General features: G+C 57.6%; 1 protein-coding gene across 2 annotated transcripts in view; it reads right to left on the bottom strand.

The window, feature by feature from the left end:
* Positions 1 to 27,263, bottom strand: part of LOC138807681 (voltage-dependent calcium channel subunit alpha-2/delta-2-like) — a 90,719-nt gene that overhangs the window by 41,498 nt on the left and 21,958 nt on the right. For both annotated transcript variants that reach the window (XM_069993462.1, XM_069993463.1), the window contains exon 3: positions 7,321 to 7,437. In XM_069993462.1, coding sequence (XP_069849563.1) covers positions 7,321 to 7,437 — 117 coding nt within the window. The remainder of the gene's footprint in view (positions 1 to 7,320; positions 7,438 to 27,263) is intronic.

Raw genomic sequence — 27,263 nt, 5'->3', positions numbered from 1 at the left:
CAGGGAGGAGAAACACACCGAGATCTCTCCAGCATCTTTTCCCGTCTACCACCCACTGATCCACCAGAGACAAGCATTTCATGATCTCGAACGTAACCTTCCAGAGTCCTCAATGTGGTCCAAGTAGCATCGGTCAAGAGTGGACCTCATAGCCTGGCGTCAGTGGCTCATGCCTATAAATCCTAGCTATTCAGGAGGCTGAGATCTGAGGATCGTGGTTCAAAGCCAGCCATGGCAGGAAAGTCTGTGAGACTCTTATCGCCAATAAACCACCAGAAAACCAGAACTGGCGCTGTGGCTCAAGTGGTAGAGGGCTCGCCTTGAGCTGAAGAGCTGAGGGACAGCACCCAGGCCGAGTTCAGGCCCCACAACTGGACCCCAAAAAAAAAGAATGGGCCTCATGACCTCCTCCAGGATACTGGACAGACAGAAACTGAGAGGGAGGGCAGCCCCCCCCCCCCGCCTCCTGCCCCGCTCCAAAATGTCTACCAATTCTCACAGGGATCGAAAGGGGTAAGAGGCCGGGCCTCCTACCAGCACCCGCTTTGTTGACAGATGTCATCCCCAGACTATGCCTGCCACCTCCCTTCTTTCCTTCCTTCCTCGGCTGTGGCCAGGCCTCCGAAATAATTAGCGATTCTGCTCGACAGAACACCGGCCCGATGGGATAATGGACTCCAACATCTGTCAGAAGAGTGAGCTCCTAAGGAATCGCCGAGAGAGACATTTTTCTCCTCGTTCCATTCACACTGAAATCAGAAACAACCCCTTCAAGTCTGCGCCGGGCCACGAGCTGTTCCTGGGCCCCGCAGAGAGGCTTGGATGGGTGGCGATCGCACACTCAAATTAAATCATTTCATTTAGCAATGCAAAGAACTCGGACGGATGGCTTTGGGGGCCACTGACGAGGAAATATGCCGGCCGTCGGCCCTGCTGTGGCACCGGTGGCCCGCGTCTTCCCAGCACACGAGGCGCGGATGGATCAGCACTTACCGCTTTTACAACCACCCAGCGTGAGACACAATCTGGGAATAGTGTTCCCGTTCTGAGAGAACCGAGGTTCTGGCGGAGGAAGTGGCCGAGGTTCCTGGCCGTTTGTGCTGGCCTGAGGAGGATATGGGCTCTGCTCTGAGGCCCATCCAGGGCTAGCCCAGCCCCAGAAGGAGCCCTGGGGCCTGCAATTCCACCTCTAGGCTGTAGGAGGCACTGTACACACAGGTCATCCCCAGTACACAGCAGACGCTTGGTGTATGTGCTTGGGGAGCAGATAAGTTGTGTGTGGTTGGCATGATGGGATTGAGGGGCGACTGGGACGTGCTACGGTGGGAGGAAGAGCCCCCTCCTTTCTATCCCTGCATTAGGCTTGGGAACCAACTAGGAGATGGCAGTACCATGATAGGTGGGACTATACTCTCCTATTGGCCAGAGGAGGCTCCGCCCCTCTCCCCTCAGTGAGGCCACACGGGCTCCCTCTACTGTCAGCAGGACCATCCTCAGAGCCGCGGGATCCACAGGGCCAGGATGCGGGTCCTGGCACACAGTAGGGAAGGGCTCAACATCTACCTGTAAGACGAACGAGGAAGACCCTCGCCTTATTCGAGAGGCTGAGAGCCTTCCAGGACCTAGTGTCTCCAGCCCTGTGCCAGCCCTTTCTACTCTCGGCCCTGTCCCGTCCCCACCTCTCGTCCCTTCTGCAGAGCCTCTTTGAACTCGGGGGCTCTGCTAGTGCTGTGCCCGTGCATGGCTCTCCAGCCCCTCCTTCCAGAGATTTCTAAGTCCACCTATCCCCACGGAGGCATCTCCTTGAGTGGAGGGGACAGCAGAGGGACTGGAGGGCCTGGGATTTGTCAAGCAGGGCACATGCAGGGAGAGTCTAAGGAGGGGTGTGGAGGACAGCCTGGAAGATGGCATCACCAATGGAGGTGACAGGGCAGAGCCTCTCAGAGGGTTGAGCGTTCTAGTGATGCCTCTGTCCCTCTCTCGGGCCAGGGCTGTGTATGTGGCTTCTGTCCTGGGGGTAGGAGAGGTGCTATCTGTTGGGACCATCTCAGGAGGCCACATGGAGGTACCTGGGTGAGTCTGTCCATTTGTGGGGGCTTCCTGGGCTTGAAGCCCTACACCAAAGGTGCTTAGCCTGCAAGATTCCTGAGAGGAATGATGGGTGTGGGGGGGGGGTGAGCCTCAATCCTGCCTCCTGGGTCAGAGAGCACTTATGGGAGGAGTCCATACCCAAGTTCCCTAGAGGTGGAACAAGGAAATGGGGTTCGGCTTTAGGAAGAGGGATCGTGATCTGACACAGGAAGAACTGGCAAATAGTTCAATTAGCTCCAGATCGCAGACAGGGGCCTGAGGATATGGGATGGTTGTCTTCTCCCACCCAGAGTCAGGAAAAGCCGACAAGCCGCTGCCTGGAAGAGCGTGTGGAGACCAGCCCCCTCTAGCTCCTTAATCAGGGATGCTGCATCGGTTCTGATGTCAAGGATCCGTGTCCCCAGCATCTCTGGGGTCCTGATCTTATGAACTGGGATGCAACATGGTGCCCCAGATTTCCGAGTTGGGAATTCCATGCATGACCCAGAGGTGACCCTGAGCCCCGCCGACACTGACCCCGGGCCTCGCATCTCACCTGACAGTACCCGGCCTGTGGTCGACGGGTTCCGACGTGATCTGAGGCTGCCAGAGTTGCCGGTGTCCCTTCCGGGGAAGCAGTGGGGCCCCTCCACTCGGGAAAGGGTGTGCGTCGTGTTCTCGAACGCCCAACAGGGGACACAGGGGGAATGCACGCAGGGTCCTGGGGTGCCGGTGTCAGTCTGTACCTGGTGGCACCCCTGGGGCCGAGTCCACACCTGCCCAGCAGAGCCGGGGTGCCACAGAGGTGGCTCAGGGCAGGGGGGGGTACAGTGAGTGGTCTCCTGGAGGTCAGGTCGCTGGTTCTCCAGGTTGAGACCCAACAGGCCTGGCCTCTGCTCTGGCCCTTCCCCCCCATCTTGCCCTTCTAAGAGGAAAATCACAGGGACGCAAACCTCGGTAGGGAGGATGGAGAGCGTTTTTAATTAAAAGTTTAAGAGAATTCACGTCCCGAGGGGGCCTCAGAAAGAAAAGGCAGGGCTGATAGAGTGGGGTGGGGGGCGGGGTGGGGGGGAGTGTGAGAAAGTAGGCCACGCCACAGAGGATTTCAAGCTGGGTCCTTCCCATGGCCTGGCTGGGCGTGTCAGATTGGCAGGCTGAGCCTCGGTTTATCCCGATTCTCCATCTAGGGAATGGGGGGGGGGAGCGCACATGCAGTGGAGGCTGGGCCAGGAGGGCACCTCAATTTCCAACCAAAACCACGCAATGCTACTGCATGCCTATAATCCTGGCACTTGGAAGGCTGAGATCACCTAGCCCCGAAGTCTGCTGGTGGGAAGTGGGAAGCAACCGGTCGCCCGGGCGACGCGGCCCATGCAGGTGAGTTGCTGAGGGGGCCCTTGCTGAAGCCCCCAGAGGGGAGTCTGGCAGGAGGAGTCCTGCAGCTCGAGGCTGGCCCCAGGGCGAAGCGGAAGAAATCAGGGCCAGCTCCAGCCATGGGAGGGCAGACTCGTTCCCCTTGTACAGAAAGGTAAACCGAGGCCCAGAGGATGTAAGTCCGCTCACACGCAAGTAGGGGCTGCAGTACAGGGTAAGTGGCTCAAGCGGTAGAGCACCGACCTTGAGCGGAAGAGCTCAGGAACAGCGCCTTGGCCCAGAGTTCAAGCCCCGAGACCCACCAAAAAATTATAAAAAAGATTCTCCCGAGACTGAGATCGGGAGGACAGTAGTTCAATGTCAGCCCAGGCCAGAAAACAAATTGGCAAAACCTCACCTCACACACGCCGACGATCCCAGACATGTAATTCCCTCCACCACCCGCCTTGCACTTGGCCATCCCCTCTGCCTACGGCCTCCTTTCTCATACACTTGCCCTTGCCTGGGTCCCCTAGGGCCCAGGAGCGATATGGGTCACATCGACGTCACCTTGAGCGGACTGCATGCCTGTGGGCCTGTTCACGCTGTCCCCATCCTTGAGAACCTAGCACAGAGCCTGCACAGTGCTCAGCGCTGACTAGACAGAGGCAGAAGCCAGGGCACCCAAGGTATCTGGTGTCCCGTGATGTGACAAACCAGCCACCCAGCCTCCTCCCGGGCCACCTCTGCCTGGCTCATGGGGTTGGCTGGTACTTTCAGTGTGGACTTGTGGAAGACAGGGGAGCCCGGGGTTCTCTCTCCACCCCCACGCCCGCGGCCATGGCGACCACTGTGACATCACCTTCTACCACCCGTGCTTCCTCCCGTGACGCCCGTGGCCACTGGGGACACACTGCTTTCGAGGTTCCTCCTGCCTTCTGAGGCTCAGCTCAATGACCGCTTCCTCCAGGCAGTGCTCCCAGATTGAACTTGACCAAGGTGGTACAGGGCCCTGCACCCTGGAACCGGCACCCCACGGCTTCCTGTCTGCTTCCTCAAAGTCCGAGGCCGGGACTGGCTCGGACAGCACTCCTCCCCACCGACTCACACACGAAGATTTCAGAACAGAGGGCCAGATATTATTAAAACTCAATTAGATCTTTTTCTTCTCGGATGCTAAATTAGTCTAGCTCGTCCCTGTGGTACCTGCCAGGCCCTTGCTCGCTGCCTCCTGACATCTGCCCTCCTTACCGGCCAGGACCTCCAAAGAGCACAAGTTGGGTCGGGGAGAGGGTCTCTCTTAGTACAAGCCCGCTCCTGGGAGTGGTAGTCTAGCATCCCCTTAGACCCAGGGACCATGTTCTCCTACAGCTGCCAAGATGCTTCCGGTCCTGACACGTATCTGACTTTCAGCCACATGGTAGAACTCAGCAGCAGGGTGTGTACCTGCCGACTCTGGGGTCCTTGGGATGCCACACCCTAGCCCCACTAGATCCTTCCTGTAGCTCAAAGATGCTGAGGGATGGTAGCATTACACTAGCTCTGACTATCTCGGGAGAAGAGGGAAGGAGAGTGGAGTACTGGTGTCTCATGCCCATGATCCTAACTACTCAGAGGCTGAGATCTAAGGATCTCGGTTTGAAGCCAGCCTGGAGAGCAAAGCCTGTGAGACTCTTCTCTCCAGGGAACGACGTTACAGCCGGAAGTGGAGTGGCAGAGCGCTGGCTTTGAGTGAGAAAGCTCAGGGACAGTGCCCAGGCCCTGAATTCAAGCCCTAAGACCTAGATCTCAGGGGAGGGGGGGGAGGGAGGGAGGGAGAGAGGGAGAGAGAGAGAGAGAGAGAAACATGCTTCCCAGCAGAACCCTCGGCTCTGCCCCAGCCTTGTCCTGCCTGCGTTGGCCCTCACATGCCTCCCGGCGACCTCAGGATTCTTGGCCACCTGACAGGATGGTCCTCAAACGTATACTGCAGCCTATCTTTGCCCAGGGGTGAAAGCTGACCGACCCCAAAGGTTCACAGGTGGACGACACAGTAGATGCTAGAGGTTAACCTTCTCTTCTTTACACTTTTAGCCCATCTCCTCCAGGGGGCTCCCTTGAGCTCTGTTTCTAAATAGCGGCTCTCTACCACCTCATGCTCTGTGAGCTCTCCCCCTCCATGCTCCGTCCTTCCCCCCCCCCCGCCCCCAATCCACACGACAGGTGCTCGAAAAGATGCCCGTTCACTAATCCGACGCTCCCCCGTCCCCATGGGCCCCCGGCTGGCTCCTCTGGGTGGCACCTTGCCAGGAAGCGGCGACGCTGTCTGGGTTAGGGGAGAATAATCAGCTGTAAACGCCGCAATCACGGAGAAAAGGCTGCTTGGGCCCTGGGCGCCCACGCGCGCTCCTAATCGGCTCCGCGTGTCTCCTTTCGAGAGCGGGAAAGTGGAAGGGTCGAGATCTGTTAATGTTCGTAATGGAAGGGAGGCAGAAGCCGTCGGCGGTCCCACATAAACACCTGTTAATTGCATGGAGACGGTGGGGGGAGGCGGCGGAGTGCTACAGGATCCCCTGCCGGTTGGCCCGCCGTGATGGTTCTTTTTAGGGCTTCCAAAGACTGGAGTCACGCCTGGATTTTTTTTTTGGGGGGGGGGGGTCAGTTCCAGGAGGGCCCAGAGCCTGGGCTTCGGCTCTACAGATGTCTGTGAATCGGCTCCTATGGGGCCAGATCTCGACAATATGTGATCCATGGCCCGGTTCTCCAGGGCAAACCCCCATCCAAGAATGCACCAGGAGCCCAGGTGAATGGGTCTCTGGCTGCCTCAGTGCCCGACTTTTCCCCTTCAATGTCTCCTCCAGGAAGCCTTCCCTATCACCCCCTTGGATCTTTTTCCTGCCAGAGGCTGCCCCATTCCTTCCGCACCTTCCCAACGTGGGCCACGTCCCCCAGCTCGCGCAACTTCTATTGACCGCGGTCGCATCTCCCCATGGCTCTCAACTGGGACAACGCTGCCCCCAGGGAACAGTACTTAGAGACACTTGATCAGAGCGATGTGCTCCTGGCTTCTACTGGGTGCAGGGCAAGAATTGTGCCAACACCGATGGTGCACGAGCAGGCCCTAGAGGAAGGAGTCCATGGAAAGGTCCCAGGAATAGAGGCCGCTTGTGACAAAGCTTCAGAAAAGAAACACTAAGTGGGAACTGGACAGAATGTTTCCCCCAGGAGCTTAAAGGGAGAAAGCTATCCACGACCCCCACAACCAGGCCGTCCTCCACGTACATCCAGCCTGAGGCCACATTCCCGAGCGCACACGACTGCGCTGCAAACGACGCATTGGTTTAATCAGGTCAGGTGGCCATTAGCAGCAGAGGCGGGGAGATGTGTGCACAAGGACTTTTCATTTTACCCTTTAAATGACGCTCGCTCCCCAGAGGCCTCTGATGGTAGGAGCGAGACCCACCAAAGTCCCCAGAACCCAGGCCAGGGCGTACCTCCCGTGCTCCATCCTCAGGAGCCTGCTGGAAGGAGTGGGAAAGAAACCGAGGGGACGGGGGCTTGCCCAAGGTCGGCACCCCACCCCACGTGAAGTCCTGGTCTGAGAGGCCCAGCTCTGTCCTCGGCTCTGATCCCCTATGGCTGGCAAGTGCTTCAAGTCCACTCAGAGGCTGTTTGTAGGGCCAGAAATAATCTCAGGTAAAAATACGTATACAGGGCTGGGCATGGGGCTCATGGTAGAGGATGGGCTCCACAGGGATAGACGGGTCCACCCGGTCCCTCGACTGCAAGAAGCCCCTTTGTGTGCCTAACTCCAACTAAAACCGACCCGTTCCTGTCACGGTTCCCCACGATCTCCACAGACTCGGGCCCACTGAGACCGGCCCTACTGAGATGCAGAAAGCCCAAGTGGCAGCCTACCTTCAGGGCCTGCACCTTTCTGTCCAGCAGGGTCTCGATATCCCCGGCCACCTTCTCCACCAACTTCTGAGGCTCGTTCTCTTGAACCTCAAACAGGTTCCGGTTCTCTTTGTAGATCTGGAAGGAAACAGAGCCAGAATGAGGCTGGAATGGCTCCCAGAGTCCCCTACCACTGGCCCCTCTTCATGGCTCAGCCCCTCACCCCTCCAAGGGCCTTCATTGTGGCCCCTAGGAAAGTACATAATCTTAGGGTCTGGGGGAGAGGAGGGCTGGAACTCTCTAGCTTGCGTTTGGGATGCAAGCCCAGTGGCTGTGGGTGATGGATCCAAATCACTGCCTTTTCTGGGGTCTCGGGGTCCCACGTGTAGAGGCCGTAAGCTACATCCACCAACTAGCTCGGAGTGGTCTGGAGCAGCAGAAAGGGAAGGATGAGAGGAAGGAGGCGGGGTGCAAGAGAGATCGAGCTGACGGGCACACACCACACAGCCACATCTTTGCAAGAAGATGCCCCCCACACACACACGTGCACCTCGAGTGCACGCACGCAGCCACCCCACATATGGCCTCAGGAATCTGTGATCTTTTTATTTTTTTGCTGGTGCTGCCCATTTGCCAAAAACAAACAAACAAAAAAAAAAAACAGCAGGAACTGTGGGTATCCCTTGGGGTTTCTCTCCTTCAAGGTACGGAATGTGGGAGTAGGTAGCAGGGAAGAATGGGTAGAGGGGGGAACGTATGTGCCCATTCTTCCTCTCCAGTGGGAGGCTCTGAATAGAAGTACACGTGGCTGTAAATCAAACGTATACGTGTGTGCGCGCGCACCTGTGTGTGTGTGTGTGTGTGTGTGTGTGTGTGAGCATGCGTGTGTGGTGCTTGTATGTCGGTAGAGAAGATTTCTGCAGGCCCCTTTGTTTGTGGCTGGGATACGTACACATGCACGTGTCACACACCCTCATGTAAGGCTCCAAGCCTGACTGGGTGCCTGTATCCACTCCAGCAACCCCGGGAGGTCTGTGCCCTAAGCCGGCTCCTCTGGCACCAGAGATCACGGGCGTGGCTGGCACAACGAAGCCAGGCCATCTGGCTGTGCAGAAAGTGGAGGGATGTAGAGACGAGAGGACGCAATGAGGAAAGATGAGGGGGTACCCGGGCAGCTGACGAGAGACAGGCAGGCGGGGAGATAAGGTCTAGAGGCTGACAGAAGACAGCAGGGAGATAAGGACGCTCTCATCTGACAGGCCGGGTGCTGCCAGAGCCCTTGCCCCTGCTCTCAGCCAGTGCCCGGCGGTTCAAGGGTTAAAGCGACGCACGAAGCTGGCTCAGGCGATCTCCTCCTCTCCCCGCCACCCCCATCCCTCCCGGCTTCTCTTTTCTTTTCTTTTTTGTCCTTCTCTTGGAACAAAATAATTTGTGGTGAAGTCGCTCCTTCCTTCCTGCAGGGCCACAGCGCTGAGGGGGCGAATCGCAGAGCCCGGCCGGAAAGGACAGAGGCCCCAGGTGGGCACCGAGGCAGGCTCTTGCACAGGCCCTGCCTTGGGGACCCTCGGCCAGGGGGGACAAGAGGGTGAGGAGAGGTCAGAGACCCAGGGTCCTGGGAGATGCGGGGAGCCCGCGTCTTACGGTTGGAGAAACGGAGAAGCAGAAATAAGAGGACGGACTGGTTAAGGTCATCCGACCGAGTGGCAAAAGGCAGGGCACCCGTCTGCCACGACCTATCCTTTCTGGGTTCCTAGACGCTAAAAACACTTCCTTCCTCTGTCTTGAACTGCACGCTGCGCCTGGGTGTAGACACGGTGGCCGGCGTGTGGGCCTTGCTGCCCAAGGTTTTGCGAAGTGGCAAGCCACCCCCGTTTGTGCCAGCAGGGGGCGCAGCCGCCCGACTTCCTCAGGGCTGGGGATGAAGCTCCCGCAGCTCGGCTTCCCTGTCAAGGTCATTCCTGGAGAATGGGTCTCACCCAGGGAAACCGGGAACCTTCTGCTGGAAAGTCCAAATCCAGCACTCTCCTCACAGCCTGCGTGGTCGTGTGGTTAGGGCTTAGGACTCACAGAGAGAGTAGATGATCTTCAGGTGCCAGGATCCTGTCCTAGGGCCCCAAAGGTGACACAAGGCTTGGAAGTTGCACCTTTGCCCAAAACTCACCCACCTCCGAGCTTCAAGGTCCAGTGTCTTAAATGAAAAGGACAGGCCTCGTCTCACGGGCCGGATGGGCATGGCCCGATTCACACCGCATTCACCACACATCTTGTGCCATCGCTTAGGACCACCGGGATTCTGTGGGAGCCGCCCCCCCCACCTCCCGGCTGCCATTTTCTCCCTGCTAGATCTGCCTGCTGAGGGCTGGCTGAAGCCCCTCCTGAGTGGCCAAATGCCATCTCCTGGAGTCTGCCCACCTCCTGTCTGGCTCCTTCCCCACTCCTAGCCACCCCGTCTTTGTCACATTCCTCCCCCGCCCCCCAACCCACCCAGAAGGCTGTCCCTGTTTCTCTAGGCCTCCCCCACCAGTTTCAATTCTCTGGAGAGCAAAAGGCAGAGAAATGAGCCGGAAAGGATTTCTACCGTGCCACGTTAGCAGAACCCCAGCAGGGCGGGGTCAAGCAGCCAGCCAGGTCCGCTCTGGTTCACGAATGAGTTACCGGGGGTCCTCCAATGGCCAGCTAGCTCCCTGCGCCTCATTCTCTCTTCCACATTACCCTGGGACCTGTTCCAGCTCCCCTGCCTGTCGCATGGGCCCTGAGCAGAGCCCTGAGCCCCAGAGAAGATCCAAATGACAGCCCGGCAGATGGCCCACCCCCCCAGAGAAAAGTCATCTTGACTGTGCCGTGGTCCCAGGAGGCGCTTCCTGACCAGAGCCCAGCGAGGAGCCCAGGAGGACCCGGATGCCACCCGGGGGGAGTGTCCCTCCAGGGCCAGCTTCTAGTCTTCATTCCTGGCACCAGCAGAGAAATGACCGAGAGGCCGGGACACACCAGATGTGAGACCTCGATGATCGCGGCAGGAGCGCAGGGCCGCCGGCGTCCTCCGCCCAGACAGCGAATGGGAAAAACCCACAGCTCCCACAACCCTGCGCCCCGGGGGGGCCCCTGCCCCCGCCCAGGCGGCCAGATGGAGGAGGGGGATGGGGCCGGGCCAGCAGGTCCACGTGCAACCACGATGGTGAGGAAGAGGCGGGGGCCCCATCCCTTAGAGGATGGCGGAGTGGGAGCGGGACGCAGCTAGCAGTGAAGTGAGGAGGTCAGGGCAGAGGAGGCGGAGGAATACAGAGGACAGGGGAGCGGAGGCCGTGAGGGACAATGTAGGGAGTCGTCTGGAGCCTCTCATTCCCAGGAGCCCCCGGCTCATAACTCCTGTAGTCCCCCATCTATGTCCCTGTGGCTGATACTGAGTAGAAGCACCCTCCTTTGAAGAAGGCGCCCTAGCCCCTCTCTAGTTATATAGACCTCTCCCTCCCTCCCCCTTGCCCCCCACCATCCCTTGGGCCACCTTTCTGAGTTCTGGCAGTTCCTCTCTGCAGGCCTGTGTGCAAGACAGACTACCAGCCTTCTTGGGCATTTTCGTGGCCTGTGGAGGTTGAGGTCTCCTCCAGGCCCATCCTCTGCCCAGTCTCTGGAGAGGACTCCCGGCCCAGCTTCCTCCATGATGCCAGGCCACCCCGCTCCTCGGTCGGTGGCCCATTAATAGCGCTATTTTTCCCTGTCCCCCACTACACCTGTCCTTCCGTTCCCACCGGCACTCCAAATTCAGGCCACAGGCTCTCTCCTTGGGGCTCTCAGGAGAAGGGCCTGCTTGAGTTCCTGATCCTTTGGCACTTAGGAACAGATCCAAGGAGCTCTCTTTCCCCTCCTTCATAAGACTCACAGGGGCAGGAAGCCCCCACCGCCGTCCCCCAGCGACGCCTCCCCGTTTTTAAAGTTAAAGTTGAGTTGACTGCCATCCATTACTGCAATTAGTACATTATGTCTAATTACGCAATTAGTGTAAAAAGCGCACTTGCCGCCGAGAATGGGGAATTACGCTGCCTTGTTACGCTGTAAAATCCGTGTCATAAAAAGGCCCCATCTCCTGTTTTTCGAAAGACACACACACACACACACACACACACCAAACACAAAGCAATACACCCAATCCTCCCAGCAGAGATGTGGCCAGTCTCAGCCATCTTCCCTGACATGGCTGTACGAAGACTCCTCTCCCCATCAGACCCATTCTTGGGTGTGGCCGCATGTCTGATCGCCAGACAGACGTTTTTACCTACTCTTCTTTTTTTTGAGACAGGGTCTTGGTACAAAGAAAGCCCGGGCTGACTCTGAATTCCCTATGCTCAGACTTCCGTGTGCTATGATCACACATCATCATGCCCGCCCTGAACTGACTTTAAAACCCTAGCGATCCTAGCCGGGCGCTTGTAGTTCCCATCTGTCATTCTAGCTACTTAAGAGATTCGAAGGCAGTGCAGGTAGGAAAATCCAGGAGAGGGTTGGGAAGGTGGCTCAGTGGTAGAGTGCTCGCCTTGCATCCATGAGGCCCTGGGTTCGATTCCTCGGCACCATATAAGCAGAAAAAAAGCCAGAAGTGGTGCTGTGGCTCAAGTGGTAAAGCGCTAGCCTTGAGCTGAAGAGCTGAGGGACAGCGCCCAGGCCCAGAGTTCAGGCCCATGACAAAAAAAGAAAAAAAGAAAAATCCAGGAGACTCTTATCTCCAATGCAGCACCTAAAGCAAGCTGGATCGAGCGGTAGAGTGCCAGCCTGGAGCCAAAAAGCTCACAGACAGTGGCCGGGCTCTGAGTTCAAGTCCTGAGACTGACACCAAAGGAAAAAAATGGTGGAAAACCCGATTAGCTCTTCATTCACTCCAGATCTGGCTCAGGATAAGAATGTCCGCATTCGGGTCTATAGCTCCCCGGACGGTCATAGAGAGATGTGGTCTCCATCCAGTTTCATGAAGGAGTCGTTCGGGATTTTCTTCTCTTTCTCTGCTGCTGGCGTGAAGGGAGGCGCACGTGCCACTATGTCCCGACCCGTCTGTGCGAGCCTGGGGCGACACCCGGGTACCCCAAGAACCTCGTGTTATGAAGGCCTGGGACCGCACCTAGGGCTGACAATCGGAGCCCAACCACGGGCCAGATCTGGGGGGGCCCCCTCCTCACCCCGCCTCCTCCCCCGAGCCGGGAGCCGCCGGCTGTCGAGGCAGCTGGGAGGGAAGCCGTGCCCAGCGCACCAGCTGGCACGGGGGAGTGCGAGTAAACATACCCACGCTCTTCCCCACTCGCACAGGTTGCCGGGTGGCGGCCGGCTGGCGCGGGCGCCTGTGTTGACGGCAAACAGATCGTTTGTGTCGGGCGTCTGCCTCCCCACCACTGCCCACCTTGGCTCTGCTCTCTCCCGCCGCCTCCCCACCCGGTTGGGTCCACCGTTCCTTCCCCAAGGCCTCCCCTCCTCCCCAACAGGGGACGAGGAGAGCCAATCCCCAAGACAATCTCACCATCAGCAGCTTGCTCGGGAAACTGGGGGTAGGGGGTGCCTGTGACCCTCGCCTCTCAGCCTCCCGAGCGGCCGGGGTGACTGACAGCCAGTGCCTAGCTCTGAGCGACATGTTACGCCCAGGACCTTTGATATCCTACCTCCCTCAAGTGGCTGGGATTACAGGCGTGAGGCACCTTGCCCAGCCTACTGGAGTGCTTGACACAGGGCCTGGATGTCAGAAAAGGGAAAGCTGTGGGCACAGAAGCCACACTGGAGCGGCCTGTGGTGAGGGTAAGGAGCACATGTATGAAGGAGCACACTCGCCCTTGAGCTTTCTCATCTGCCCTTTCTAGCACTTTGCAGTTCTTATTTCCTCCCCTAGCTTTTTCTTCTTTTTCTCCTGCTCCCAGTTTACAGGCTCTTGAATTTTACGTATGCCCGCGAGTGTCCTTAAATCTCCTGTAGAACAAGTCAGGAGTATAAGCAAACAAGACCAAGGCGCTGGAGGAAAAAGTACATGTCAGGGACATGTATGAACTGAGGCACACACACAGGGACATGTTTACCCAGAAAAGGCCCAGTGTTCTTTTTTCATCATTCACATCTCCTGGCATATTCCCTCCCCATCAGCTACCAGAAAACTTCCATCCAGGGCTCGCCCTCCTCTCCCCAGCAACTGTTTAACAGTGCCAGGGGCCCTGAGACCCTCCTTAGACCCAACTCTGCCCCACCCCTTCCTTCCGGTGGGAGGCCACCCCCCCCCCCCAAGGCTAGGAGAACCAGGGTAGCTGAGACCTAGGCTTGGGAAGTCCATCCTGGGCCTCAAATTCAAAGCCTACACACCATCCTCGAGTTTTGTTGTTTTTGGTTTTTTTCTCAAGCACTCTACTGCTTGGGCCACAGCTCCACTTCTGGGTTTGGGGTGTATGTAGTTAATCAGGGAATCGAGTTTCACAGATTTTCCTACCCGGCAGCGTTCTGAACTGGGATTCTCAGAACTTGGCCTCCCGAGTAGCTCAGATGACGGGCGTGAGTCACGGGCGCCCTGTGAGGATTCCACTCACGGAGTCGGCTACAAGTGAGCAAGTCCCTCATTCATCTGCCCAGGGGGCTCATTCCCACACCATCTTCCCTCAGATGGAGGAAGGGGGCCGGGGAGGGGAGAGGCAGCTGCATTCCTCGCTTCTTGCTAGCACCTAGGGGTACCCTCCAGTGAGAACTCCCCAGGAACCTGTGGATTCTGTCAAAGGCTGGGGGCTAGAGGTCTGGGGCCCCACACATGTGGTCTTTTGTCATCTTGACCCCCCCCCACATTCTCATGGCCTACACACCCAAGCGGGTCTTAGCGGTGAGGGCGCTTGGGGCTCTACATCCTCTATTCCGAAGCCTCCACTGGGAGGGGAGGAGGGAGGGAGGGAAGGAAGGAGGGAGGGAGGCCCAGGCTGAAGCGCTATCCCCGAGCAAGGAGGCAGGGAGGGCACTGATGCCAGGAGGACAGGAGTGGAACAAATTGCCCTGATTACATAAGGCAGCCCTATTTCTTCCTCAGCGGAGAGGAACTGGACTGCGGTGTTCTTTCTTCTCCCGTTCCTGAAGAACCCCACAGTGGAGGCTCACTTGGGGATGCCCCAAGCAGGATCCGTAGGCCCGGGTCTCCCGGGGTGCTAGAAAGGCTGGAGGAGCCGGTCCCCAGTCCGTCTCTTTCTTGGGGCCTGCAAGGCAGAGGGCTGGTTTGGACCTGCCTGGTCATCACTGTTCGTTGACTCTCTAAGCACATTGCAGTCTCCCTCTGCTTTTCTAGGAAGACCCTGGGGGGCAGCCTCAGCTCCGCGCCTACCCCCCACACAACACAGAACCTGGGGGGAACTCTGAGCAACTCTAGAATCTCCCTGTGACTCCTGAGGACCCGGATCAGGTCTGTTCTTCTCCTGTCCCATCCAAGCAGGAAATTCTTTCCCCTTCAGGCCAAGGGATCGGTCATGACCTCCATGTGACCTCCAAAGTTGCCTGTCCCCACTCCTGAGTTGTTCTCATCTCTCCCCATTTTAGGGCTTTGGAGGAGCCCAGGAGACGTCCCGGACCGAGGCACCGAGGTGGTGGCTGTGGCCCTGACTCTCAGCCCCTGCCGGACCGCTAGAAAGTCCCTGCAGAGTCTCCGCTGCCGGCCAGGCCTGGCATAGTCTGCCTGGAAGGATGGTTCTGGAAAGCCTCCTCTGCCAGAACGTGCTTTGCGGAGCCAGCAGAGCGCAGGGAAGCGCCGACTATCTGGCGCATTTGAGTTTGGAGCACTGGCAAGGTCTCGGGGCGCTAAACCACCAATGTATCCCTTGCTGTAAGCCCAGGGTGGGCATCTGAGCACGCTTGTACGTGCCTGTCGGGGGGCATGCACGTGTGTGAGTATGTGCATGTGTGTGCATGGTAGTGCATGTATACTCATATAAACGTGCACTGACCTGAACACACAAACTGAAATGGGGTGTCTCCACAGGCAATACGTGCCAAGGCTCTGTCCCAGTGACTACTATCCCCAGGGACACAGGTGTCCAGGGGTGCATGTGTCTACGTTTACCTGTGCAACCTGGGCAGAGATCTGTCAAGAACAGGGGGATGGGAAATGAATGTATCCTTTCCGGAGGACAGCCCCGGGTCCCCCTTTTTTGCCTCTGCTTAAATCTAGTACACAGTCAGTAGGTCTTGGGGTTGGCAGGTCAGCAGGTTCGAGACCCAGCACTCTGTTCTCTGCCCACCGTCACGGAGGAACTGGTCACATACAGGGTCCCAGGCCACCAAGACCCTCCCACCGAGGACAACGCGCAGCAACGGAGAACAGCTAGGCAGTTTCCCTCCTGGGTGTGTGGGAACAACAACAGAACTGTCAAGCCCGGCGTCGCCCCACCCCGCCCCCCAACAGCATGTAGAAGCAGCGCCAAGAGTCCAATCTCTCTGCGGATCGGTGGATGAGACAAATGTACCTTTCTCTGAACACTCCAAATAAGGTCCAGTTCCCCCAAAGACAGCTCCCCCAACCTGTGGCTTGGAGAGGTGCGGCCACGTCAAGCATCACTCAACTCCGAGACTGCAGACTTGTTGAGGCCACGAGGGGTCTCTCAAAGCCTCAGCTGCCTCTCATGGTAAGGTGGAGCCCCGTACCCCCAAACAGAGCCTGGAGCTCAGACCACGCGGTGAGCCCGGACTGTGTTGTCCAAGGCAGGCAGGAAGAGGGCAGGGGGAATCGGGTCCATAAGCTGCCTGTGCCCAGCTAACAGGTGGACAGATCAGCGGGTCTCCCCAGTAGAAGTGATGAATGAGTGGCAGACTAGGAGAGCTGGGGGGGATGAGCTGTCTCCCCAACAGGAATCGCCTGGCCTCTCTGAAGTTCCCAAACCCACCCGAATGCCTTTGAAGTGAAGTGTGTGGGCCAGATGACTGTGGATTGGGGGGCGGGGGAGAGCGGGCAGTCCCAAACCAGGTACCAGTGACTCACAACTGTCATCTGGGCTCCTCAGGAATCTGAGATTCAGAGGTTCACAAAGCAGAACCAACTCAAGTGGAACAGTCTACAAGATTCCACCTCTGAGATGCGAACACATCAGCCAAGCAAGCGAGCTCAAGGCTTTGAGTTCAAAACCAGCATCGCAACAAGCCAACTGACCCACGAACAATGCAAACACCCGAAAACGAAGCCGGGCCTCAGAGGACACTGGACGTCCCCAAAGCAGCCCAGTCAGGAGAGCCCGGTTCCTGCTGGTGAAGGGCACCTCAAAGAGTCTCTCCCCTTTAGGATCCCCTCAGGAGCACATGGGTGGCCCTGGGGCTCTGAAAGGCGGTGGGCCTGGGAGCCTGTGTCTGAGGCCCCGCCCCTCCACCACCACGTGACTCCCAGCATCGGAGACTGACAGCGTCTGAGGCTGGGCTGGAGGTCCACGCATGCACAGATGTCCCTTCCATGCAGTGACAGGGCTGTGCCTATCCGACCACAGGGAGGTCCTTGCAGGAGGGAGGGGGGGTGTGTGGAGTAGGGGGGGTGGTCCCGTGTGGGGAGGGGGCTCCTTGGAGCCTTGACCCGAGGACACAGCAGCAACTAGGGTCACGGAGCTCTTCATCACGGAGAGAGGTAAAACAGAAGTTGATGCGCTCTCTGATGGTCACTCCTGAGCAGAGAGCCTGTTTGTCTTAAATCCTTCTGGAGTCCTCGGTGCTCTCAGGACACCTGACGAGGGGAGGAGGGATGGCTCCTCTCCAAAGCCAGGGGAAGCGGCCCGACCCATGCCTTCTCTGGGGTCCCTCTACAAACAGTCCCAAGCCCCTGCTCGCACCCCTCAACCCCCACCCCCACCCCGTGTAAACAGAATCTGCCTGCCTGTTCTCTCCCAAGGGCTAATTCCTCACCAGAACTGCTCGGACGTGAAATTGGAGTGAGACAATGTGTGTTTAAGGAAATGAATCTCGAATCTTAAGAGGCTCAGAGAGCCTGCCCCGCCCCCGCCATCACCCCGCCTGCCCCCCCTTCAACCCCCCCCCCAGCTAGGAGAGGCACCCTCGACATCCAAGAAGAGGGAGGCGGAGGTGATGTTCGGTGCCAAATTAACAGCCGCCACGGCTAAATATTGTACTTGCCTCCAATCTTCTTTTATTTTTCGAAAGAAAAGGCTTTCACGGAGTGAAAGAGACTGTTGGAACACTAAGGCGGATGATGGTTTTCGGCGGGTGTGCCCGTCCTGCGCATGCTCGGGCTCAGAGCCTGCCTTTCCTCTCACGCTGGAACCTCCCTGCCCACGGCCACACCTGCGAGACAAGGCCGAGTGCATCTTGGCCACCGTGATTTGGAGTCTCTCACCCTGAGGTGGGTGATCTTGAACCGGAGCCTGCCTCTGAGCGATCTCCTGCCCACGTGGGGCCCTGCCAAGTGAGGAGTCACTCGTGGTACCCCCGGAACCGCCTGACCCACAGAGGTCTCGACAAAAGGGACGGGCCCTCGGCCTCTGCGACGACTCTCTGACCCTCGTGGCCTCTACCCAGTTGTCACTTTATCCCTGACGTGTTGGGGGCAGAGTCTAAGCTCTGCCTCCAGCTTGCCTGATGGGCCTCTCTGTTAAGCGTTTGGTCAAACAGATATCACCAGTCTCCGTCCCCTCAAACTCCACCTGCCTGCATCTGCTGATTCACGTTGAACGGGCTGAGGGGTCTCCTGCGTGGCTCTTATTTCTAGCCTCGACCTCAAACAAATGCTAGGATAACTTTTTGTTTTTGAACATTAGGTTGCTTTGAAATTTCAATCCCCTGCCTCCGCTTCTCAAGTGTGGAGATTACAGGCAGGTGCTACCATACGTGCTACTCTTGACAGCTTCCATGGGGCTTCGCTGAGGGTGCTGACCTAACTTACGGCTCCTGTTGTCTCAAACCTGTGCTGACCTGGTTTGGGCTGGCTCGTACAGTGAGAGGATGGGGACAGGGGACACCTGGCCCACCCCACACATGCTCGGCCTTGAGCTCATACCACACCTCAACCTACCCTACCCCAGGGGCCAGAGGCTCGCTAGTGTCCCGGGTGGAGGTGGACACCGGCCAAGTGCTCTCTGGACTTACCTGAGGCTCCAGGGCTGGTAAAAGGCTCAAATGCAAGTGGGGTCCAAGTGGCTGAGGTTCTCACGCCCACCCGCCCTGCCCTCCCACATCCACCACCAACAGCATCGTCCCAGGGTTTGAACTCAGGGCCCGGGCACCGTCCCTGAGCTTCTTTTGCTCAAGGCTAGGGCTCGACCACTCAAGCCCCAGCAACACTTGCAACTTCTCTGTGTATGGCGTGCTGAGGATAGAACCCGGGGGCTTCCTGCGTGCTGGGCAGCTGCTGTATCGTGCAGCCACCTTCCCAGCCCAGGGCTCAGATTTCATCACAGTCAGGCTTCCGTTGCACCGCACCGTCCCAATTCCAGGTCTGGTCCCAGCAAATACCTGTATGCGACCTCTTATCTCCAAGTCTGACTCCAGGGGACCACCACGCACACCACCACACACAGCTACCACCACAGCTGGTGGCAGGAAGGGCACTAGAAAATGGGGTTCTAGAGTGGGTGCTGTCCAGCCAGAGAACGTGCATGGGGTGGGGGAGGGGTGGTGCTCCTGGCATGTGACAGGTGCGACCAATCAAACGCTCACCCACGGTGAATTGAGATGGGATACCGACGAATGGGAGCAATATTTCAGGAGGTCCAGAGGCTTGGGGGAAGTGTGATCATCAGGACTGTGGAATGGAATGGCCGCCGCCGGGGGCTATGGACGCTTTGGAGATACGATGAAGGATCGAGTGTGATTAATCACGGATTTAAGGTGACATGTGAACGTCGGAAGCCCCCCTCTGGCGGGATAGAAAACGACTTTCATCTCCCGCAGCCAGAGGCGCAGAAGCAGAGGGTCAGACACAGGGTTTAATTAAGAGTCAAAGACTCCAGAGGGGATCTCTGTCTCCATCCCAGTGGGTCGCTGACACCGAGGTCCTGAGTTGCGTGAGATGGGGACCTCTGGGTCACCCCAAACCTCTAAAACCAGCTTGTGGAGGGGCCCTCCTGTCCCCTGTAAACACGAGAGCTTGTCTGCGTGCACACGTCAGAGTCACAGCCTCTTTTCCAGGAATAGGAACAGGCTGCTCGCTCACCGTGGCCCCATCACCAAGACCCTGACACCCGCCTCTCTCTCTCCTCACTGCTTGGTCAGGCTTCTCCAGTACCGCTCACCCCTCGGCCCCCCGTGCCCCCCAGACCCGTTGGCCTCTCTGCTGATCACACACACACACACACACACACACACACACACACACACACACACACACACACACACACATTACAAGGTCTGTAGCGCATCCGTCACCCGCTTGGGGTCCCTGGGCATCCAGATGTCCCCTGAATAAGGCAGAACCGCCCAAGTCCATCCATGTTCCCCAGTCCCAACCTCTGGGCCAGACTAGAGAGGCTTAAGAAGCATGCTGTGGAGGGCTGCTTAGGACTCCAGATCCCCAGGCCTGCCCTTCACATCCCTGAGTTCAAGGAAGTTCCATCATTAGGCCCTTGTACAGACAAGGAACACAGTAGCAAGGAATTCTGCCCAAGGTTCCAATGCTGAGAAAAGGGCTCACAGGATTAAACCTAGCCTGTCTGAATCTGTGGGGGTGTAGGGGTGGGGGGGGTAATATAGAGATCTGAATGCCAGGTCCCCAGCTTGCTAGGTAGGGACTCTCTTGTGCCTTTCCACATTCAGTTATTTTTGGATAGGGTCTCCCTTTTTTTTTTTTTTAGATCCGGTGGGGGGGGGGGCCTGAACTCTGGGCCTGGGCGCTGTCCCTCAGCTCTTCAGCTCAAGGCTAGCGCTCTACCACTTGAGCACAGCACCACTTCCGGCTTTTTTTCTTTCTGCTTATGTGGTGCTGAGGAATTGAACCCAGGGCCTCATGCATGCAAGGCAAGCGCTCTACCACTGAGCCACTTTCCCAGCCCTTTTTTTTTTTTTTCACCTAGGCCCAGGTACAGACAGCCGTCCTTCTACCTACAGCTTCGCCTGTAGACAGGATCACTGACGTGTCTCACACCACCTACATTTTATTGCTTGAGATAGGGTCTCCCTAGCTTTTTGGCTGGACTGGCCACAAATGGTGATCTTCCCTCTCTCTGCCTCCTTGATAGCTAGGATTACAGTATGAGCCCATCTGAAGTTTCCTTTTTTCTTTCTCTCTTTTCTTCCTCTCTCCTCCCCCCCTTTCTCTGTTCTTTTTACTGCCCAGTCTCCATGACTACTGTAATTTCTAGTAGAGCAAGACAGAGAGCACATGGCAGGCTCTGAAAGCTGGCAAGGAGGGAGCTCACTTGAGGCTAGAGAGATGGAAACAGTTTCCATAGAGGAAGTGTTGGATGGGCCAAGTACATGGAGAGGTGCTGCTAGATGAGGGGAGAGTGAGGCGGAGGCGAGGAGATCGGTCAGAGGAGGGTGAGAAGGTTTTGGTTTGGGGAGGTACTGAACCAGGAGAGGGAGTCACGTGAAGGTCACGGTGAACGCAGACAGGCTCTAGTCCCACATCTGTTCTGTCTGTCCCCACCCCCTTGCCCGAGGCCCATCGCCCCCACCCCCACGAGTTCCGGTGCCTGCTCTGAATGGCCAATGAGGCCATCTGATTGGCTCATCAGGGGCAAATAATAGCTTTTGCTGAATTCAGCTGCAGCCAATCAGAGGCAATCAAGCACACAAGAGACCTGATGGGCCACACAGGCACACCCATAGGCACCAGAGCTGGCCCCTCCACCAGGTTCCGGAAGCTTCCCCCACCCCAAAAAGGAGAGGGATGGGGGGTGGATTTTCGTCGAAGGCCTCAGGAAAAGAGAGGGAAGGAACCACACTAAACTCCAGAGCGTGGACCTGACACCCGCTGGGTACTCAGAGCACTGGAAAAGCCATGGGCTGCGGGTCCTCCCTGGCCTGGCAGCCTCCCGGCATCTGTCCCTAGGTATCTCCGGGTGGAGTTCTCGTGTCTTCTCAGAGGCACGTGGAGCCTCCGATCAGGCCCTGGGAAAGCGATTTTCCAATCTCCGACGGCAAACGCTAATACCGCGGAAGCTAATTTGACATATTTCCACTTGGAGGCCTCGCTTTTGTCCCAGAATCCCTCAGCCTGGGAGATTAGCAGTTTAGAGACTGGAGGGAAAAAAAAAAAAAACCAAGGTATTTTTAAAATTCAGCATAAAACTCAGACTCAATGAGCTAAAAAAAATTTGTTTTTGATTGGAAAAGAGGCTGCGAGGGAGGGAGGAGTCGAGTCACCTGCAGCTGGAAGAGGGGGCGCTGTCCGGCTCTCAGACCGCTCCACGCCTCGGTTCCAACCCCCAGCCTATTGAGGAGTACGGAAGGAGACAGAGTCTGGGACTGAAATGTGGGTACACTGCCTGCAAGACACACAGATTCTCTGAACTCTGGATATTCGCCCCCCCCCGGCCCCCTGAAGCTAGCCAGGGCTTCTGACCCCCAACCTCAACCCTTCCCAGAGGTAGAGGAAGTCCTTGGGGATAGGAGAGCCAGGGCAGTTCATTCCTCCCCAAAGCAGATTCTATCTGGACCTCGGTTTCCCCATGAGAAACAATGTCCAAAGTCCCCAGCCTACTGTCCACCTGGTGTATCTGCGGCCCGGCACCGTGTACCCTCTGTGAGACTGCACCCCAAGCTTGAGATGTGCTTGGCGGAAGTTCATTCTGAGAGCATGTCTCTCTCTCTCCCTCCCCCCCACCCCCACTCATCTCTCGCAGATGAACAGCGTAATCACTCTGCTCTCCGGGGGCCACAAGCTCAGAAACGTCCTAATGAAAAATAAATGTATTTACAGGGAGACGTCAAAGCCGACGGGATGAGTCAAAGTAATATGCCTGCGAACGGCACGCGGGCTTTTATTTCTCCCCCCCCCTCCACGCTCCAGAGCCGCTCCCGTGGCGTGGAGAGATAAATATTTTAAATAGCGACACTTTGGCGATGCACGGTTATGCAAGACAAGGAATAATTAGAAAATAAATTACTTTAAAACACACACACACACACACACACACACACACACACACACACACACACACACACACACACACACACACACACACACACACACACACACACACACAGCACCGCAAACCTTGGGCCCGTCAGTCAGCTGCTTTCTGGGGGCCGGAGCCGCACGGTCCAGGGGGCTGGTCGCAGTAAGGACCTCTGGAGGCAACCCCCACCCCCAGTCCCCCCTCAATCATGATCAGCGCCCCCCCCCCGCACGTTCTAGGAGGCTCCCAGCGTTTAGCTGAAGACCACACTTGGCAGCTTCCAGAAAATCTTCCTCCGGCGTCTCAGCGCCAGTAGTGCGGGCTAAAAATAGTTTAATCTCCTTGAAAGCAAAAGGAGCAATCAGCAAAACAGACGCTGGGGGCCCCAGAGCCCCCGCTCCTCTCCTCATGCCGCCCCGTCCATCTGGGCCCATCCCTCGGCACCAAGCACCGTCGACTTTTGACCGACCGCAAGACATTATCCCCCTGAGGAGATCATCTATCAGACCCCTGTCTGCAGCCCGGGACACACCGGGTATGTGTCCTTTATACCTCCAGACGGGGGGGGGGGGGGGGGGGGGGAGACACGGGACGTGTCAACCCTACTTCACCAAAGAAGAAACTGAGGCATGGGGAGGTACAGTCCATCGCTCAAGGCTAGGAAGGGGAGAAGGAGAGGCTGGTGGCTTTTCATCAGCATCCATCCTGAGTCTCTGCGGTTGGCTTTCTAAACACAAAAGCTGCCACGGCGCAAAGGGGCAAGGGCCGGGAGGGTTGGTGGGGGAGGGGGAGAGGCTCACACGCCAGGGCCGGGTCCGCTGCCTTCACGGCTGAGTGCATCTGTCGCACAGATGCGCTCTGTCTACCGAGGGTCAGCGGGACGTCGTGACTTCATTATTTTACCCATGGGTCATATTTTGGAGCTTTCAGGACCCACTTTCCTGCCTCTGCCCCCACCCCCTGCCCCCCAGAAGGCTCCGAGCCTTGTTCCCCCTGAGCGACTCTTTCACTAGTTAGCAATGGAGACGATTTACATAATGCATCGAGTGTGAGCGCAGTAATGGCTGGGGAAGCAGGGTGCCCGTCAGCAGCTCCTCCCGTGGCTTCTCGGGAGGGAGGATACCTGCTCCCGCACCACCGCCTCCTCCCTCGCAGAGCCGGGCCTGGGAGGCGGCTGGGAAGCAGGCCCCACCAAGAAGAGCCTGGAAAGGATGCGCCCGAGGATGGGACCGAGGACGGGACCAGAGCACGGGGAAGGACATTTCTGAGACGTCTGAGTGCAGAACGCAGGTCGTCCACCTAGCCACCTAGCCGTGCTCCCAGAGCCACAGCCCGGCCGGGCCCGATGCTTCCTGGAGGAGGAGGCCACTCTTAGCAGGCAGGCGGCTTCCCCCGGGAGGCAGACCGCCCCGCGAAGCGGTCACATTCAGAATGCAAAAGGCAGCCGTGCAGAGGGGGAGAATGCATAAAAATCACTGGCACAGTAATTGCTTTTACATAAACGTTCTTTTCTTTTAAATTTTTTTCCCCAGTGTGAAAGTCCCTCTCTTAAGAAGAAGAAATGCACCGCACACCAATTTATTCCACGCCTCAAGATGGAGCATAACGAAGGCTCCGTCAACATCTGATCGAGAGGCAGGTGGCTGCTACTTGACTCAGCTTTCCAGGTCTCAGGACACAGCCACGAAGCGCTGCATTGGGGCTGTGAGGGGAGGGGTGTCCTCAGAGGTGCAGTCCGAGATGGGAGGGGGAGATGTCTGTCCTGCTGACCAGGAGTGAGTGTGAAGCCCAGATTCTAAGACCCAGGGACAGAGCCCAGTGCCTCGGGAGCCTTGCTTAAACAGGGGCAGCTACAATTGAGGTGGCCTGTGCTGACAGGGAGAGGTGGGGAGAGATGGGAAGCGGGGAGTGAGAAGATCCTTGCTTTCTAGGGACCAGAGGAGGCATTACCCAGGCTTCCTGGGACAAAGTGGGAGTGGGCTTGTCCTGAGCTAGACAACACCCCTTGTGGAAACTCCAGCCCTGCTCTGGGCTTGGCAGTGCCCAAGCCTGTTGTCCCACCTTCAGGAAGATGGGGTCCGATGGGCCGCTGCGGCCAACCTAAGAAAAGTTTGACTGCACCCACAGGTTGTAGAGACGTACCCCGCACCGACAGGCCCTGAGCCTGGAAATGAGACTCCTGTCCAATGCCCCCTCACCAGCTGTATCTCCTCCTCTGTGATGAGGGGATGGGGGACTCACGCCCCAGCCTCACTCCCTGGCTTCTGTGAACGTCAGATTGGGGACCATAAGAGCCACCCAGGGCAAGGCCAGCGATCTCCATGGCAGAGGGGAAACAGTACGAATGTGTGCTCTTCACACACACCTCCTCAGCGGTGCTAATGAATCCGTTAAGTAGTTCTCACCTGCTTGGGTGGCATGTGGCTCTCCACACCCGCCTCCTTCGGTCCCACCCTGCCCTCTACACGCCCCTACACCTCTCCACGGGCGATGCTAGAACCACGCGTCAGTCCGTGTACACGCGCTCACCCGGTCTCACAATCTCACACATGGCCATGCACTCGAAAATGACCACTCCCCTCGAGGACCCAGTTGCCCATTCACCCCATGCATAGGTGCCCGCACCATCTTCTACACACACACACACACACAGAGGCATGCGCACCTGCTCTATACACATCATCCCTACCTCATACACACAAGCTGCACGGGCCAGACATTATGTCTCTCTGTGACTCAGGGGGTCAGGGATCGCCCACGGGTCTGAACCGGGTCTGACTGCCAGAGTCCAGGCAGACTCTTGGGAGGCATAAGCCTGTCCTCTAGCCTTGGCCTCCACACCCCCGTGTGATAGGATTACGAGACCGGGCAGCCAGAGATCTCTGGCGGCCCACATGTACCTGCGGAACACAGAAGCTGACAGGTGCGGGGAGCCTCAGACACCACTGCGCCCCAGTGTGGATGGGAAGGGCTTCCTGGAGGAAGAGAGCTGTGGCGGTCTAGGTTTAAAGCTGGGAGTGGGGAGTGAGAAGGGCATCAAGAAAATCTGGAGAAAAGTGTCTAGTGAGGGCAAAGGGAAACAAGGGCAGCTGGAAGGCCTAGGTGGGGCTCTACTAACCCAGACCAGTGCCGCCCACCTAGACAAAGACTTCAGATCATCCTGGCCTCCCTAGTATGGGCCTGATGTCCGGGTAGCTTCCGCACCTCTGCAGCTACTCCTCGGCCAGGCTCCTCTCCGTACCCCAAATCCTCTCTTTCTTCTCCAATAATGATCGAGGGCTCTAGCTGGTGTTCCGACACATAGGTGTACTTCTGCAGGGAGCTGGAGCCAAAGTTCCACGCTGATGCGCTGGTCTCAGTTTCCCCAGATGGGGCTGGGTGACTCCCATGGCCTTATGGGACGGTGTGAGAGGCCTTGTGGTTACCTCTCAGTCCTCCAATGCCTGCTTCTGCTTATCCATCCGATGCGCATCTACCGCCTCAGCACCCAGTCCACATCAGCTGCGTAGGCACCCGCGAGGCACGCCCACCGCCATGCGTGTGTTCATGGCCCGCCTCTGCTTCCACGTCACCACCCCTCGTCTTGACATCATGAGTGGAGAATGGGCATTCCAGCCTAGATGGTCAGTCGTCGGATCTCTGGTTCATGAAAACCCGTGGGTGGACAAGGCCTGGGTCCCATGGGTCTGCTTCCGGCTCTCCCTCTACGTGTAGTGGGCTGGGTCCCCCTTGGGTCCGAAAGGGTGAGTCTGTGGCTCTGTGACATCCTCCCCATGTGAAATCTCTGCTTCACGTGGAGAGGGAAGCCGTGCTCAGAGAAGATAGGAGGGAGGCCACATGAAGCCTCCATTTCCTGCCTGGTTGTGGTAAAGGCTGCTCCTGCGGTCCCCGGGGCCGGCCGGGTCCATCAAAACTGATTATGTCTCTGCCTCTTCTGAGCGCTCGGGGCTCCGTGAATCTGAGTCGAGCGTCCCCACGGCTGCCACAGATCCGGCGACGGATGGGAGCGGAGGAGGAGGAGAAGGAGGAGGAGGAGGACTGATGCTTTGTGCCCTTCCTAGTAAAATGTCCCTAAAATCCTAGGGTGAGCCGAGCAGAGAGGATACCCTGTGTATCAGAGCTTGGTGGTAGAGTGCCCGCCTTCGTGCGTGTGATGCCCCCAGTTCAAGTCCTCTGTACCACATGCACAGAAAAAGCCAGAAATGGTGCTGTGGCTCAAGTGGTAGAGCACTAGCCTTAAGCAGAAGCAGTTTGAGGGACAGTGCCCAGGCCCAGAGTTTAAGCCCTAGGACTGGCATCTGTAGCCTTTCTAGTGCCAGCCTCTCTGATATCTTCCTATCTTCCACGATGGCTCAGATCCCCAATCACAGGTAGGGGACCGAGGCTCAGAGAAGCAGGACAACACACCCCAGAGATTCCCAAGTGTGTGAGAGCCACCCCCACCATTCCTGTCCACGTCTCTCTCTCTCTCTCTCTCTCTCTCTCTCTCTCTCTCTCTCTCTCTCTCTCTCTCTCTCTTCTCTGTCTCTCTGTCTCTGTCTCTCTCTCTCTCTCTGCTACCACCCACCACCTGACACCCACCGCCTGGTTGTGGTCCTAGGTTCAATTCCAATTCTACATCAACAGAGGACCACAGACAGATCACACCTTCAAAGATCACGGCACCCACCGCACATTTCGCTTCTCTTCTCCTCCAAACCTCCCTCCGTGCCCTGACGACTCACCTCGAACATGCCCTCACCGTGACCTCCCAGCACGGGTGAAAGCCAGAGGCCCCGCTCCCCATGCCCACATGGCCAGCTGATCCAATTCAAAGAGGCCCTCCCACGCTCGTGCCCTCCGAGCCCACGGACTCCACAGAAACCTGGGCAGCTGAGGTTATTAACCAGAACCTCTGAAGCCGCCCTGCCCCAGCCCTGCCCCCCC

Source organism: Dipodomys merriami, unplaced genomic scaffold (assembly GCF_024711535.1).
Source record: "Dipodomys merriami isolate MVZ:Mamm:240054 unplaced genomic scaffold, mDipMer1.0.p SCAF_427, whole genome shotgun sequence".
Classification (NCBI taxonomy): Eukaryota; Metazoa; Chordata; class Mammalia; order Rodentia; family Heteromyidae; genus Dipodomys; species Dipodomys merriami.
This window is presented reverse-complemented; position numbering and strand designations above follow the sequence as displayed.